At 34.9% G+C, this 17,977-nt stretch overlaps 1 protein-coding gene across 6 annotated transcripts in view; it reads right to left on the bottom strand.

Moving 5' to 3' along the window:
- LOC106714434 (guanine nucleotide exchange factor DBS-like) overlaps positions 1 to 17,977 on the bottom strand; it is an 81,304-nt gene continuing 63,327 nt past the window's right edge. For 4 of the 6 annotated variants that reach the window (XM_045680571.1, XM_045680585.1, XM_045680580.1 and 1 more), the window contains exons 12-20: positions 8,807 to 8,941; positions 6,573 to 6,758; positions 5,923 to 6,114; positions 5,530 to 5,655; positions 5,263 to 5,460; positions 4,870 to 5,075; positions 4,374 to 4,539; positions 1,522 to 1,654; positions 1 to 1,304 (exon numbers count right to left, since the gene is read on the bottom strand). In XM_045680571.1, the coding sequence (XP_045536527.1) occupies positions 1,207 to 1,304; positions 1,522 to 1,654; positions 4,374 to 4,539; positions 4,870 to 5,075; positions 5,263 to 5,460; positions 5,530 to 5,655; positions 5,923 to 6,114; positions 6,573 to 6,758; positions 8,807 to 8,941 (1,440 nt within the window). In that variant the 3' untranslated portion in view covers positions 1 to 1,206. Of the gene's footprint in view, positions 1,305 to 1,521; positions 1,655 to 2,959; positions 3,211 to 3,693; positions 3,726 to 4,373; positions 4,540 to 4,869; positions 5,076 to 5,262; positions 5,461 to 5,529; positions 5,656 to 5,922; positions 6,115 to 6,572; positions 6,759 to 8,806; positions 8,942 to 17,977 lie in introns of those variants that run through there. The other 2 variants (XR_006756265.1, XM_045680594.1) reach the window with 2 other exon arrangements.

Here is a 17,977-nt window from a genome sequence, read left to right as displayed (position 1 = left end):
TTGACTTAATCGCGCCTGGTGAATTGCTATTAATGTTATCTCTACAATACAATACAGTATTATTAGTTCGAATCCTTACCACCGCTACTAACGGCAACCGTCAGCGCCAAATGGTGAAAAATCAAATAGGCTCAAAATGTCAAGGTTTATAGCCTATCCACATATAGAAGTCAGTGGCCAATAAGCATTTGATGATCAAATAATATAGACACGTAAGTTGACAATGAAAGGCGGCGATCGCATGCTAAAGTGCTACGATTTGAGATACAAAACTACAAATAAAAGTTAAAAAGATGTAAAATAAATCACACCGACTAGTATAGAATTAATACTTAGCATTAGAGAATATGTTTGACATCACGCAAACAATTGATTATTTATATTTTATGTTCACAATCATAATATTTTTTTAATAAGAAAACTTTTAGTTCATAGACAAAGCTCTCACAATTATAATAAATATGATTTGATATGAAGTAAGATGATTTATTTGATACGAATTATGATTTCCTTACCACAGACTATACAGGCACATTCAATACACCAATAGAAAAAACACAAACGTAGAATGTCCATAAACAACAAAACACTATCTGTCATGGAGAACTTATAATAAAAAGTTAAAAAACAACTAGCTTCCAAATAAATAACTAAAATTAATTAAAGAAGAGAAATATTTACACGAAAAAGAAACATGAATCCACTACAGCTCTTTAACAACTCCTATGCCACTAAATATAGCTTTGGATTTGAATAATCGTAACGTTAACGGACTAAACCTAACACTACTTTACAATAAAGCTTCATCAGAACATTACATACATTAACAATAATATTGTTTTACTGTAAATAGTTCGACATTAACAATAACAAGTGGGGTGGCAGGGCTTTCGTTACGTCTTCTAAGAAACTGTATATTCCTTATGGTACAGAAAAATGTTTACATTTAGTACAAATAAATGTATCCAAATTTCCAAATATAAGTACGATAAATCCAATTCAACAACGACCATCAAAAAATTCACTAGAATTACCTTTAATTTTCGAAATAAGAAACAAATTTCAAACGAATCAACAATCACAACATAAACGAGCGTCGAACTAAAGTATAACAATTTTGAATCGAAGAAGTTAATGTACACTAAGTTTGTTGTACAGCACGACACGGCGACGCGACGTGAGCGACACGAGCGCGAGTGACGTCAGCTAGTGGTCGTGCAGGCGGTCGTGCGAGCGGCTGGACGAGCGCGACGTCTTGCGCTGATCTAGGTAAGCGGCAGGCGCCCAGCCCTCGCCTTGCCCGCCTATATATACCACAGACAATATTATTTAATCTTAATCATTCTTTCAACGGCAAGGAAGCCAACTTCCCTCATCTAAGTTTCACAAATGGCCAGACAACTATCAGATAATCAAGTGTGTTACAAAACCCGACAAAGTTAAGATCGAAAAGGCTCTTGCGATGGATGTTCAAGAAAGTGGACAATATTAGACGATTTAGTAAGAATATTTAACACGTACCCGCGAGTCTCACGTACCACCAGCCGGCGCAGCCGACCTTGAGTAGCTCGGCGTGCTGGCCCTCGCGCAGTGATACCTCGCTCGCGCCCACCGCACTGTACTCCGATAACGCCACCAGCAAGCACCCCACAGCCTGTCCATACACAATCATTACTCATCGAAATCATTATTTCATGATATCCATCATTAAACAATGATTTCATTATAACTTGACATCAATATCTGAAAATATTCATTTTTTAATTATTAATTTTGATCAAGTCTCTCCACTGGAAAACTGTAAAAAGTAGTTTAATGCTGCTCGAAAACGATCTTAACAATTTTTAGAATAACACACACAAAAGAAATGCCATTTGATTTCAATTAACGTTAGGGATAACCCTAATATAATTGCACTAGATTTTGTAGGCATATTGTTAGAGCTTCAGGCCAGTTTATTTTGTTAAACTAAGTTATTCACACACGTAGCACACCATATACATGCAAGCTTCCACATTGTTAATTAAAGCACGTTAGAAAGAGCGCAGTAACACACATCGATGATTTATGCAGCAATCAATTTTGCCCATCGACATTTGGAAAAATATTTACCACTTACAGCTTTGTAGAGCGTTATGTCTGTCGCACGTGGTTGTGTGTGACAGAGATGGTATTCTACAAAACCGAAATGAGCGTTTTTTTTTTTCTAAAGATCAATGGGCAATATTTTTACTGCTTAATTTATAATGCCAGAATTTTTAAGTAGTAGCGAAGATATTCCTAATAGTTGTGTATTTGTAGTAGGAAATGTTTCAGTGATTGTAACAACGAAAGACCACTTTTTAGCCATGCATCAATGACAATCCCAATAAAATGATGTACGTAAACTTGTATTTTGTTTCATACAGAAATAATAGAAGAATAGTAAGAGTGAGTGAGTGAAGAGAATAAAATGCCACCTAATTACAATGTAAGAAGAGTATATTGTATTTGTTCAGAAATATAATATAGCAAGTTTTATCCAAAATTTACTGTATAATTAAAAAGAACATATCAATAAAGGTCGTTAGACCATTTTTCCCAGTTCACTATTCAGCAATTTATGTTTTAACCTTTTAAATGCGAACATTATTGTTTACTGAATGAAGTACATATTGATATACAAAGCACCAATAATATTTAATAAAACTCATGCAAAAATAACGAACATCGTCACATCATATTAACATCAAGAAACAAATTATTTTTTTGTATATGTACTTATATGTGTGGAGGAGATATAACTGCGGTGCGAGACAAACATGTAGCGTAATTTATGACAATACTTTGAGGTCTGTAGTTTGAGTGTAATAATAGTCCATAGATAATGATATATTTTTTATCGAAGCGAAGCGCACAGTCTATAAAATTGTAAAGCACACGAAACAATGAGTAACATAACAAACAAAACATGACTTACACGATAGTTAATGTTCAGCAATAGAACTGATATATCCACATTACTTCGAAGTCTTTGGTTACTTTTAAGCTTTGGATATTAATATCAGTCTTTTCATTATATACAAAGCCAGCACTCATTTCGAGTTCTCTAATTACATTTTATCAGTACTGGGACACGTAAAACGTGGAGTTGGCTTGTGTTGAGCCCGATACCGAAAAGAACTGTACCATTCTGTGTATGGTACCGTTGAGACCCACGGCCTCCGTCACCTGTTGAACAACACAACTTAAGCATGGCGGCCATTTTGAACACACAAGCGCGACAATATGGCGTCCGTAGCTGTTGCATTTTACGAACGCTTTATGTCATATTTATAAAAAAGTTACGTCTTCATAGGAATATATTTTAATAATTTCATTAGCTTTTTACGGAAACTATAAAAGGGCTATAAGCAATGAATTGTGATTTGCTGAATGAAATATGCAGTGACAGCGTGATTTCATATCGGTATTGGAGGAACATTTTAGCTATTTGGTGGGATTGTGACGTTAGATAAATCAAATTCAAAACGCTAAAACTATCACTATGTCTAGTCCATTGGAAATAGGTCCGTTAAAAATATTTTTTTTATAGGTTTTTTTTTCATTGCTAAAGGTTAATCCGGGAAGCGTTATGTGCATCAAGATTGCCAGCTTAGATCATGCGCTACCCGGTGACTATTTTATTTTTGCATTCTCAAAAATTACACTTACATTATATAAAGTGGGATTCACTTCACTCAACACTGCAAACCCAAAATTAATAGATATTAGAGTACCGTGATTAACCAAACCTTCCCAACAAAAGCACTAAATGATGTTCGACTCTCAACATTTTGTTAGTACATTTTATTACAATAGATGGATGAGAAATCAGAATTCTCAAGTGTATTCCACCACGTATTTATAATCAAAAGGTGTTTTTTTACATTGAATAAAACTAGTATGTAGTTTTAGTCAATTATTTGCAATAAAATTTATAACCAAAACCCACTTGAAAAGAACATATAAGTAAAGATTTTTAGCTTTAAAGTTGCCATTGCTTTTGCAAAGTTATCACTACAAACTGATTCAATTTAAACAGTTTAATGAACAAACATTTATCCCAACATAAAACATGTACAATTTATGAGCATTTAAAATACATACATTGAAGCAAATAATCCCAAGAAAATGATGTACTTGTCATTTGAAAATTCGTTTCCATTATCATATGCCTTTCATAAAACATTATCTTTTGAAATTAATTCGTTTCTTTTGAAATATGCTTTCAATAAAGCGTTAAATTACGACGTTATTTTAATAATTACATTACATCTGGCACAAGTTTATTTTTTTTCAATTTCACATCCAATAAATGAAATTTTTCAAAAAGTTGAAGTTATCTAACTGACCGGTGCGTGTTCGGTGTCGTCGTCATCATCATCAGAGGGGTCCGTGGACCAGCAGGGCTCGTCCTGTGTGTCGCAGGAGGCGGCCCGCGCCCCCCCACCTCCCCCCACCGGCGCGCGCACCGCCGCCAGCGCGCCCGCCTCCCACGAGCTCGTCTGGATCAACGTCCTGACAACATTCATGCTGCAATACACGACCCCAACCACAACATACACTCTACACTCTACACGGTAAACTGTTCCTAAACGTTGGAGGCAAGGTCTCTTATGTTTCACTTCCACGCTCGTATAAATCCCAAAATCCCCGCTTTGCCTCCTCTAACTTTTTCTCTGCCGAGGACCTGATTCTAGAAACGCGTAGATAGCATGTGTTCATTTAAACAGTTATTAAGAAGTAGTCGTTCCTTACCATTGGTCATTTCTCTCAATATAAGTTAAAAAGTTTTGCTAGGAATTTTGGTAATTTACTGTTTGGGTAAATTTCGATTGGGATAATTACCTGTGTTGCGCGCTGTACTGGCGCACCTTCTCTCCCTTGAGCTCGTTGAGCTGGTCGAGCAGGACGCGCTTGATGCGCTCCACCCAGGTGCGCTTCACGTCTGCTGCGGGCGCAGTCAGCGTGTGCACCTCCGCGCGCCCCTGACGCCACACCTCGAACTTGCGCGGGTCTCCCTTCACAGACTCCGTCAGACCTATCTGTGCCATCTACAGAGGATAAAACTCTTTTACTGAATATAGTTACATGTCCGATTACAAAAAAATCAAGTCCAATCAAGAACATCGTAAAACTATGTACCTATGAAATAAGAAAATGTGCACAGTATAACAACAATTAAAAGAAAAATCGCCGATCAAACAAAGGTAACTAGAAGTGATGTGTGTTAAAATGTACCTGTAAATCATGTTTAAAGTGATAGGTGGCCTTGTTGTGGCTGTTCTTGGCGGCGGGCTTGCAGAAGAGCATCGCCTTCTCGTAGAGGAAGATGTGGCGGCGGCGCGGACGCAGGCGCAGCCGCAGGTCGCGCTTGTTTTCCGACACCACCAGGAACGAGCCCTGCAGCAGCAGCTCGCCTTGCTGGCTCAGATCCACCTGCACATAGTCTGATATAAGTTGATTGTTTTTTTTTTAAACAAATATTTTTTTCTAATCAATACTAACCGGTACACCGGTGATGGCAATCTGGTGCATGGAGTCATTGACACATTTCAACACGACCAGCATGCAGTCTAAAGCTTGTTGTAGACCAGCGCTCATAGTTCCGCATTCACTGTACCTTAGTAGGTCCTGGAAAGATCAGTGGTCGAATCTTAAACTCTTTAGTTAACACCTTCTTCTTTGCAAGTATAACTTCTGCGAGTCATAGTTTTATTTACTTCTACCATGATTATGTAACAGTGAAACTTATTTCATTATCATTAGCTTCTATGAGTTCATAAATAGATAAAATGTCTCCCACGACTTGTGGTTTCCATTTCACTAGTTTTTCGGTGTATATGGCAAAACGAGTAACGTATGTGTATACGAGTAAAATTGAATGAAATTGCAGTTTACCTTAAGTAACAACTGATACTTGGTGATCCTCTGCACAGGTTTGAGCAGGTAGGCTGCCAGAGGTAGCTTGTGGCCTAGCCGCTGCTGGCACGCCTGTAGGAAGAGGTGGGTGTCGACCAGCGCCTCGCGCAGCCGCTCCGAGCGAGGGATGTTCTGGCAGTAGTAGCTGTACAGTCGGAAGAATGTCTCCCTCTGCAAAAATATCAGAACGATTAGTACAAAGATATTTGCGGTGAGTTTTTTTTAGATCTTGGAACTATCTCCGGTTGCACTCCTGGCATACTACGGCTCCATGGCTACCGAGACTGTTTAGTGAGACAATACTCACATATATCAGTTTTTGATCAAGGTACAAAGATGTTGTTCGATACCAATCAGTCTCATTTCACAATCCTTTCTTGGAAAACGGTAGTCAGTATTTAATAATGTGTGAATTTTTACACGAAGTGTCATTAAATACATGATTGGCAATAATTACTGGTATTGACTTTCATAATCTTTTTCACGCTACAACACTGAAGAATTTGTATTGCTAATCTTTATACTTATGTCCATATGAATATGTATTTGAAAGAAAGTTACACTATTATTTGTAATAAAAAAATAAACCAGTAGTTTTTAGATTGTCGATATACATGATATTTCCTCACCTTTTCCACAAAGCACAGCGCAACTAATTCCGTAGCAGATATTGATTTCTCCAAGTCTTTAAGGAAGATATCCTGGTGGAATGTGAACAGCTCGTGAAGATTGCCGAAGAGCACGTTAGCCTGACCGACTAGCGCTGCGGGTATGACGTGTTGGTTCTCCGGTTTCTCTATTTCTTCTTTATAACCCTGAAATTAGGATTCCATTAACATCGTAATATTCTGTCATAGACTAAATTTTTTGAATAAAACGTTTGTATTTAGCTTAGCTTAAGCTGTATGTAGTTTAGCTTTACTTCATTTATCAGGAAAGATGTGTCTTATTTAGGTATGACAGTGAAGGATATGCGCGTTGTTATACAGTAAAAGATTTCATACGGGATCGAATATGACCCATTCGGTTTATGTAATTTAAAAAAAGTTTACCGAGCTAAGAGACGTGCACTGGCTAATTGTGTCACACCACTCTTGGAGACGTCTGTCGTAGTCGGCGTAAATACTTTCTAAGCATTCACACTCGTAAGATGTATCAATGTTTTTCATTAGTTTCCTTTTTAAGTTTTTGAAAGATTTCGTCCAATTGCTGAAAGTACTTGTTCTTCTAATCTTTTGGTTTCTTCTACGATCGTGACTGACGTATCTTTGGCAGTTTCCAATTGTATATGGGTATTTGTAGTTTAAATCATTCATAGCTTTTAAACTTCTTTTGCGTTTACACGTAATTGTTGAATTCATGCTTCGGAAGTTGTTTTCGGTATTGATTTTGCGGCAAATTGTTGATCCTTTTTTATGCGATACAGTTGAATAATGATCCTTAATTGTATGATTCCATTCTCTCATAATTCTTTTGTAATCACTTAGAATTTTCATTAGAATGTCTTCAGCTTCCTTGCTGTTACACATTGTTTTTCTTAGTTCGGTACAACTAGACGATTTTAATTGTGAGTCTTTGGATATACTTGATTCGGTAGAAGATTCAGGTATTGCTAAAATAACGTCAGAGTCTGGGCATCCGTAAATAGGATTCTTAACGACTTCTGGTATATCAATAATAGTCGGTGCAGTTGTTAAAGATTCCACCGTAGCCTCGGAGAGAGTTATTATATCAGAATCCGGCAAATATGTAATTTTGTCTTCGCTTTTTTGCAAGAAATCGTAGCCGGGCAATGTTTTTCCGTAGTAGAAATTTCCAAAAAATGGTTCAGTGTTTACCGGTTTTATATTTTTTGGTTTGCACTTTATCCTGGTATTTTTGTTAACGTCGCTTGTAGACTTTTTACACTTTTTGTTTTTGGCACGATTCTCATTTTCGAATAGAGACATCTGATTAGCGTAGTCACTGAAGAGCGTCGATGCCGATGCGGCTCGGGATAGGCCGCGTTTATTTCGTGTCGAGGGGTTGTCATTTTTCTTGTAATACCAGGAATACGAAGTTCCGACGCTGAGGTTCGCCGAAGATTTGTGTAGATCGTATTTTCCATATTTCATGGTATTATTTATATGACGCGAACGAGGGACCGTGCCGTGCGGTGGTCGGCGAATGTGTAAAGTGCATAGCGTTCCGCTGGTGGAGGCATTGTGCCGTCGCGTGCAGCGCGGCTCCGGCACCAGATATTGCGGTGCTAGCCCGCTTTGTCATTATTCATCGCACCCATAGTGTTTACGCGTGTGAAGCACGCACTACTTACAAACAAAAGCACATATAGTTTTTAGAGCGCAAACTCTTTGGCGATATCCGATCATTGAAGTCGATCAAGTGTAACGTAACGGTTGTTTTTATGTGCTGTGAAGACAGGCCTCTATGGGAAGATAAATATCTACCTTGGTAGGAAGAGGAGGTCGTTATAAATCTTACGAATCTAAAAATAGGGACCTCAAAACCGTACATTATTTAATTACCATAGAGCAATAATAATTTAACTGTAGTTTCCTTTTTGGGTTAACAAACAACATTTCGAGACGTTCATGTGCAAACGACTTCAGCATCAAGGTACCTATCCAATTACCTATAGTCGTACACTTTAATAATTAATTCACTAACAATTAAAATAAATTGGAGAAATTGATTTCTCACATTACAAATTATAATTATCTTGTTGAAGAAGTCATTTAACACTTTTTAAAGTGAGAAGAGGTCTCACTTCCCGATAGTTAAAAAAATGGTAACCAAAAAAAACGAAATTAAAACGACACGGAATTATTTGGTAATTGCTGGTTTGGTTAATCAAATGACTTACAGTGAGTATAGAGCCGAGCTCCTGCACGTAGATCCGCTCTGTTTGCAGCAGCTCGGCCAGCACGTGCCCGCGCCGCGCTCGCCGCGCCTCCGCGTCCTCGCCGCCGGAGCTCTCTGACCCGCCTGACGTTTCCATCTGGAACAATACAATTATATTGTTAAACATTTCGTCTCGTCGCGTCGTCTTTAGCTCATATAGCTCTCCACCGAGGGAGTCGAAGGCTATTTAAAGGTTAGGGGTGACTAGCCTAAGTCAGGTGGTATTGTAATCAGGTTTATTTTATTCAGGAAAAAAACACGCTGGCACATTGATGATATGTTTGATATTCGCATATCTGATATCAGGACCTGTAGGTTACAAGTCAAGTACCCCTGCTTCACCCGACGCTTAGTCGTTATCTTAACTTTATTGGCAGCTATGTTTGAGTCATATTGGTCAGTCAATTGTTGATAACTCAGAAATTACAGATTTATGGTTCAAAAAACTATTGTTACGATAATTTACAAGGTTTCTTTTGGTATTCCACTTTCTTTCCAATCATAGAACTGATAAGTTTCTATTTATGACATTTCAAAATAGTGTTATCACACTTTCATATCTGTATCTAATTTTGGAACGACAAAAACAATGCCAATTGGGATTTAGTGCAATGTACTGATAACGTCAATCACAAATATACATTTAAATCGTAGAAAGCGAAAAGATTGTTTTCAAAATATCTTAAAAAATAAAAATTGAGTTGAAGAATGACAGAAAGTTTTCTACTTAAAAAAAATCATCTACTTTTACCGCCTTTTTTTTTAAGCCAATGTTACTCTTTGGCGTTGCCATATTGTTATAATTTCTTACTCTTCTCGTAGTTTTGCCCCATATGTTATGTGACCGTTATTTTTCCGTTAAAAGATACTGTTTTTATAGGCAACCAACACGCTAACCTCTGTTAGGTTAACGAGATCAAACTATAGAACAGTTTTATGAGTAGTATTCCTTGATAAAATAAGTCATAAAGGCCTTAGGGTCTTCAAGTTTCTTTAACCACGTTTGTGGTTGATAAACAAGCATTGTGTATTTTGCAGTAATAAATTTTAATATAATTATGCCACATTGTTCACGTAAATTAAACACGTAAAAAATTATTAAGCTTCTTATTTCGTATTAGTTTAAATAAAATTACTATATTTTTTTAAATATTAAAACCATACACATGTTCATGTTATATAATATATAAAATGTATTTTAAATGACGATCGCATTATTAATTTTAATAAGAAATTGATTCATAATATGATCAGTTACTTTATAACACAATATACAAAAGCTCTATTATCAACACATGGTTTGATAAGGACGCTCCGCATAAATACGACAACTATCACTGAGTTTATTCACTCCTAACAAATAAAGTAAAATACTCACAGCTTTATGTTGTACTGTAAAATCTTTCACCATTTTGTATCCAGTTTTTAGCATAATGTTTATTGCATCCATTTCTACAAAAAACTTTATTCTAAACTATTAATTACAGTTATAATAAAATTGAGCATTTTAACACTTTAACTGTCGTTATCATTTGATAAATTTGATTAATGAACGATAGGAAATCACTGTGCATGTTGTGCTCCGTCAAAAACGAGCAAGAATAAGGAACTGACGGGCTGAGCTGCCTCGGGATGCGAAGGGAACGCGGGAATACGTTGACTAAGTAAAAAAAGTGGTTGCTTCCACTTCGGATCGGGTGTAGATAATGCTCTACTTCGATCAGTGTGCAAAAAAGCAATGTAAGTGAAGTGTATTTAAAGACAGACATAATAAATTGCAAACTTGAACGATATATATTTAAATTATCTGGGGTCTATGTTATAATTTAGCACTAAATGCTAACACGTAATTTATGCACATGGACGATTAGTTTTTCTGCATAATGCAATTCATAATACTAAATTTAATATTAATCCCATCATTATTTTATATTTATTCTCCGGGTTAAGGAATAAAGAAATAATTAAAACTGGTTACAATGTTAACTGTTGAATGCTTTACCTTTACAAAAAAGTTTTGTACCTTATCAAATTTTGACAAAATCGATGCGAAGTGAATTGCTAATATGGAAGTAGAGCAATATTCGTTTTGTATATTGAATTTTTAGTTAAGGGCAAGTGTGTGTAACATAACTACAACCCTGAACGTTGTGTGTGTGTGAATTTACGTGCGTCTGTAGTAGTAGAGCACACCTGCCGGCTTTCGTAGTTAGACTAACTTCATGTTTAAATTCAATGGCATTGATCTCGGCTGTCCAAGTTAAAGACGGTCATTATTCTCAAATATTTTTTTGTGTATTTTCTTAGAAACATCTGTGCGCTCCATTGTTCAGAGTACCAGGCGCACATGAGTCGAAGCACGTGCTACGTCACAGCAATGGCTCGACCTTTTTGTAACTTTATTAGGTTCATGAGAATCGAGGAAAATGTACAAAAAGTTGTGAATACATTCACATTTGAAATAATACTCGGAAAGTAGCCATTATCTTTATAAATGAGAATGTTTGGATGGATGGATGGATAGATGTTTTTTTGAAGGTACTCGTATCTCTAGAACGGTTCAATTGATCTTAATGAACTTTAGTACAGATGTAGAACACAGTCTGGAAGAACACATAGGCTATTTATTAAGTTTTTTTTTACTCAAAAAGACGGAGTCGCGGGCGACAGCTTGTTGGCCATAAATATCAGCTAAATATAGTAAACAGGTATCATTGGAATTTACATGTGACAATCTTTTTTAAATGAAACACTAAAAACGTTAAAAATATATAGCAACGTAATGCTTATCCGATCAAAGAATTAAGCTTAACTAGCTCATTCACATTTCGTGAAGCCATTTCTTTCTAGGATTAATCAAGATTATACCTTTGAATGTCTTAAGTAAAGAAGTATTTATGCAAGTTCTCAACGATAATAGCGAAAACTTTCGAAATTTTACTAATCAAATTGACGTAACTCTAAATCACATTATGCTGTATTAACTCATGACTCTTGCGGTCATTACGGTGCACTTGAAATCTTTGATCAAATTACCGCCTCAATTAAAGTTTCGTGGTCTCTTGTTATCTTAATTAACATGCAGTGAGTTCAGCAATGATAATTTCGTATACTTACGTATTTTTAACAAGATGAAAATGTTGAAGTTTTAAAGTTATTTCTTAAAGTAAACAATTGTTAAGTTAGCATTTAAGATCTCATAAGAGATGTAACTCTTTTCAACAAATGGGTCGATTTGTAATCTTGTGATTCTTTGACAGTTTCCACATGTAATGTCAAACATTACGTGGTAAGAATTAACATAAAATAAAAACTTATTTGATCACTCATAATGTAGAAGGTTACGTCAAGTCATTACGAAAACCGAATATATACTCTACTCACCGTTGGTTTCTAAGACCAAAATCTTCGGATAAAATCGTCTTCTCTGTCATAATCTTTGACAAAACAGAGATAATATCGACAGACTGTCAGTAGAAAATTGGTTACACATTTTTAATATTGCTAAAAAAAATGACGAGAGGTTTATTAAAAAGTTGTTTGTGTACTCGTACAAGTAGTAAGTGGAGGGTTAAAGTTGTAAGGGTTATGAAAGCTATGACTCTAGTGGTGGCACGTGTTAAATTATACCTATCGTATTTCTAGTACATCTATGCTAGTCATAACGGCAATAGGTACCTAGTCAATTTTCATAGCAATATGAACTCAGACTTGTTACTTGGTAGTAGATCAACCATAGTACTAATTTTATTTACTTTAAAATAATTAGAGCCTTTTTTAATACATTGATGGGTTTAATTAATAAGAAAATATAATTTAATGTCTTTATCATTTTATCACAGCTTGCAAGTTTTACATTCATTGTTTATTTGTTTATTAATCAAACTTGTGTAAAATATAATTAAATAAATATCGTGTGAACTATTTTTAGCAACAATGATGTAAAAAATTTGTTCAAAAAAGGGGTTTAAGCGAACATTTATTTAGAAAATAAGACGGAAGTCTCTTAAAAACAGGATATACGCGTACCTGTTTCGTCAAAATCGGCGGAAGGCATTTTTTGTTCGGTTAAAAAAAAGTGAAAGTAAACAGCTGCAGTAGAAAAATGGCGAGAGACAGAGATTTAAGTATATTCCCATGGTAATTCTTAAGCCTTACTGGTAAAATTATTGTTACTACGTGTACTTAAGTTTCAACTTATTTTTGAATTGATGGATGTATTAAAAATATAGCTTGGTCTTTTGAATAAAGACATCTACCTATCATAAAGAAGACTAAACGAATCAATATTAATTTCTTACGAATAACAATAAAAAAGAAAACAACTGCCGACCCAGTAACGGATAAATAACATTATATTGCTTGCATAAGTAACAATGGCAAAATAAATACTGATATCAATTGCTATGTATGGCAAGAAAATAAAGAAGTTTGTCTTAACTGTGTGAACTATGAGAGACATGACAATTGACCCTGAAGTAAAACCAGGAATAACAGTTGCGTAACTGAGTTTGAAACCGGGACGGCACTCCCGTTACGACCGTTAGAGGCTCAGGTTATATGGGTTTTATATTAGCAAGGTTACACTGGTTACGGGATTATTTGATTACCTAGCTACGGTTAATAGCTTTCGAGTTGATATAGAACACGATGAAAAATATAAATAAGATTATAATATTGCACACAATTTATTTTAACCTTTGATGAATGTTTTTATAGACGAAAAAGTAATAGCTTAGGAGAAAAGATTTTGATTTTGAAAGATTTTGAAGAGTAATATAAAAAACATGTTTATGGTATAACGTAAAAAAGATTTATGTAGTAAATTTAAAAAAAATATACCTAAAAACATAATTAAAACATTTAAAAATCAGTTAGAAACAGTAGCACTAACCTATTACGTATTTGTTTAAATGAAGATAAGAATGTGGAATAAGATAACATAACCGGAAAAGAAAAAAAATGTGAAGAGAAAAGGTAAATTTCTCAAATGCCCCCGAAATTAAAATGTAGAATATCATTTAAATTATCTGTTTGATCGCCATGCCCACGGAATGCTTGCATAAGTTTTTGGAATTTTCCTTCGATTACTTTTTTTAGAAAACTAATAAGTATTTGTGGCAAGCATCCAAAAATCATTTATCTATCTATCTAGACAAAACAATATGATAATGTAGTAGATGAAAGGTTATCAAAATTGACAATACTAAACGTTTTCCTTTAACTATGCATTTGCAGTACCTTCCAAATTAATGCTTTTATTTCGTTGTTCAAACACATAAATTAAAACTTACACTAATTCCATAAAAACTCTAATGTCCTACACTTTATTCACTTCCCCCGCTATTCTTTTTTTTCGTCTATATTTTTAGTAACACAAAAAAGGCTACGGTCCTGGTGGCCAGTATGTCACCTATTTGGCAGAATCTTTAATTTGCACTCAACAAATATATGCATTTAGAAATTAGGCTTGCTTGTATCTGGCAATAAAATAATACATCTGCTTTTAAAAGAAATTTATTTTAATTGTATTTCTTCAATCATTTCTCAGAATAAACATTACCGTAAATCAATTACAAATATCGTGTGTCAATTTCTTTTGTACAGACTTGCTTAATTATTGTAAAATTTATATTTTTTCTGTGAATTTGTTATGCACTAAGCAATATTTCTGTGTCATTGTAAGACATGTGCTTTGTTTGCGTAACATTTTATTTTATAGCAAAGGGCTACGATTTCTTAATATTTATTACAAACAGGTAGGAAAGTGTGTCGATTTGACAACATAATTAATACCTATTAGGTATTAAGATGAGGAAGTTTGATAGCACCACCGGGTCACGAATAAATTGTGTGTTGTGGAAATAAAAAAATATGTCGATTTTGTAAATATTACGTAATAGTTACGTATAGGGATCTTTACTAGACTTCATTGATATATAAGAATTTGTGTTATTCTACGATTGTTTTATTGTTTTTTTGTCAGAACACTTTTTTTATTTAAAACCTTCTTTGCATCTACATATTCCTGGGAAATTACGTTTATAAAATAATAAATGGAGACTGGAGAAACGGGGATAAAGACATACCATCTTAAGGTTAGTTTGCAAGAGAAATTTAGATCCGAAGCGTAATAACATACAAGAGAAATTATTTAAATTGTGACACCGGTTTAAAACGCGTTAGGAGTAACAAAGACTACGAGTATATAACTTGCCTTTTCCGTGACTCAGTTAATTTTGTTTATACTTACTACTAACAATACATTTTGTTTATTTACGTAATATGTTACACGTAGGCATAGATGATTGGAAATTAAAAATAGTTGCTGATGTTACATATTTGGGTTAATTGTGTAATTTATTAGAAGTTTTAAAATAACATACTCGTATTTTTAATCCGTGTTCAAGATTTTAAGACACGGAAAATGTTTTTTTTTTCAAACGATAAATTATACTCACTTGTGTATCGGATTTGAGGTTAAACTGTAATACTTATGTAAGAATTGTCAACACAAAAAACAAATTTCGATAGCTATGTAAAAGTTAACTTTTACAAAGTTAAAATAAATTTCGAGCGAGAGTGTAAGCTAACATTAGGTAAAGCCTTGTACGAAATGGTTGAAGTATAATGAAAGTTTAGACAACACCGATAGCTGATGTGCAATGAAAGTAATCACTCACATTATTTTTCCACGACAATTCCTCCAAGACTTGAACCCAACCCATGTGGTAACTGGATACCCTTTTTGTTATTGTTTGTTTTCTGTTTCTGCTTGTATCTGGAGTCTCATCTTGTTTGTTGGCATTCCTTAGCACTACACTTTCACTGTCCGCATCAGAGACATCTATTGACGTCATTTTAACACTCATTAGTTTAGGATTGTGGTTTGTTATTATGACAGTTCATTGCACTTTAGCACTTAAACGATCTGACTTCATCACTGCACTTTTTGTACTATTCAATTTATTGTCCGGTTTCGATAAGTCTGTTTGTGAACTAATTAATTAGAGCTGAGCATACAGATTGTAATAGTATAAGAAGCTAATGTTTGCTGAACAAACCAAAGTACATCTTCCGGTAACCTCGTGATAATACGTATAATTAGCGCTTTAGGTATCTGTTGATTATGTAGACCAGAGTGAGAAATACCAAATTCAAGATTGATTAGCATATCGAAATTGCAGAAAGAATGTTTGATTGCGCTTTATAAGTCCTAGGAATGATTATTAAAGACAGTTGCTATTTTTTCAGTTTTTCTTTTTTTTTAACGAATTAGTATGTTTCTTGAATAACATATGAATAATGTAATGTATAAAAAATCCTATACAAATTCAGCATTCAGTAGAATTTAGAGCGCGAGATAACGATTTTAACAGAATGGAGCATCCGGCACCGACCGAGTTTTTGCCATATTACGTCGCAATTAATTAGTTTTACTAAAACATTGTAATAAATACATATATCCGTTCCATTTAATTCGATATTACAGATTATTTTTCAACTATGATGTATTTACAGACGAAAAGTGGTTAAACGAATGACTGCATGGCATTTACTGGATAATAACTCTGTTGCGGTAACACCGGCCCCGGGGTTAAGCGGCCAGTGCGCACCGCGCAACCTTTTTGTACTTTTAATTTTCTTTATTTTTTTTCTTCTTGACATTTATTCATTTTTCTTCATTCAATAAAAACCAGTCTTGTCATCGTAAAAAACAGTTCTATATTTTTATTTTTTATTTTAATATAAATATATAGCTATCGAAGACTTCAGCTCATAAACAACTCCATGACCTATTAGTTAACAGTGTACTCTAAGTACTGGGCTTCGAGGTCTTCTATTGCCATTTATGATTATAAATACAGTGGTTTTTGTATTGGTGATTGAAGTGTGTTTATAGCGGGCATCGAGAAAGATGTGGCTATCCGTGGAATTAATTGCGTTGACCCGGATGGTCGCAATGGCTGTACCGTTTTGAGGCGAATTTACGCGGGCCTCGATCACGCATCACCAGGGCTGTCAAAATAACCTTTAAGATATGATGTAGAAACAAATGAAAGTGATTTTGGCAAAAATTTAGCATACGATAGTGTTTAAAAAGCTAAAGGTAAAATGTCTGCGGCTTACTTAAATTTCTCCTACACTTTGACATAGGCTTTCTCTCTTGGGAGAGGGAGGACCTTTTATCTTCGGCCCTACGTACAGTATAAATGTTAACAACTTATTTTCACTAAGAGAAATTTACTGACTGATGCTGAACCCACGACCTTTTAGAGGACATAAAAAGCATTATTGATAAATATCTTCATATCTTACTAAATATTACAAATGCGAATGTTTAGATGGATGGATGTTTGTTTGAAGGTATCTCCAGAACGGCTCAACGGATCTTGACGAAATTTGGCACAGATGTTGAACATAGTCTGGAAGAACACGTAGGCTACTTTTTTAATTCCGCGCGGACGGAGTCGCGGGCGACAGCTAGTCTTAAATATAATTAAAATGTTGTTTGAAATTTTTTAAGACGTAGAATAATTCCGTTACATTTTGTAGAGCATTTGGCAACCCTATGCATAAATCTGAAAAACCGGTATAGTCCAAATGGCACGTGATGTGGTACACCGCTGTAGAAATTCGGAAACTCGTTGCCCGCGGAAACATTCACAACGACCTTCAAAATGGAAATCTTTTGGTAGCATTTATTTATGCATCGTCGTCAAGATAACCCCGTTTTCCCTTCCTTTTGAAACGAATCATTATTGTTTAAATTATGTAACTTAAAACTAACTATTTACTACATCAATAATTATTCATTTCGTAATTCCCGATTAGATGATGATGCGTGGGAACGAAAACTAAACTAAAATCATTACAACTCATTACTGAGTATCAGATGTGAACAAGGCTATCAAAATACACTCATCGGTTAACTCAGACGTTGTTTACTCCGATTATCTGATATCTTATGTCATTAAAGAGATATTACAGCATTTTTTCATTGTGTACGAAGCTTAATATATGTTTAGTTAGCCGTCGGAAGTATTACATAATAATATCTCGGTACAGAGAATGCATCGAGATAGATACGTCTGACCCTCGACCCAGGCCGTCGCGACATTATATTGTGCAT

Source organism: Papilio machaon, chromosome 2 (genome assembly GCF_912999745.1).
Source record: "Papilio machaon chromosome 2, ilPapMach1.1, whole genome shotgun sequence".
In the NCBI taxonomy this organism is placed as follows: domain Eukaryota; kingdom Metazoa; phylum Arthropoda; class Insecta; order Lepidoptera; family Papilionidae; genus Papilio; species Papilio machaon.
This window is presented reverse-complemented; position numbering and strand designations above follow the sequence as displayed.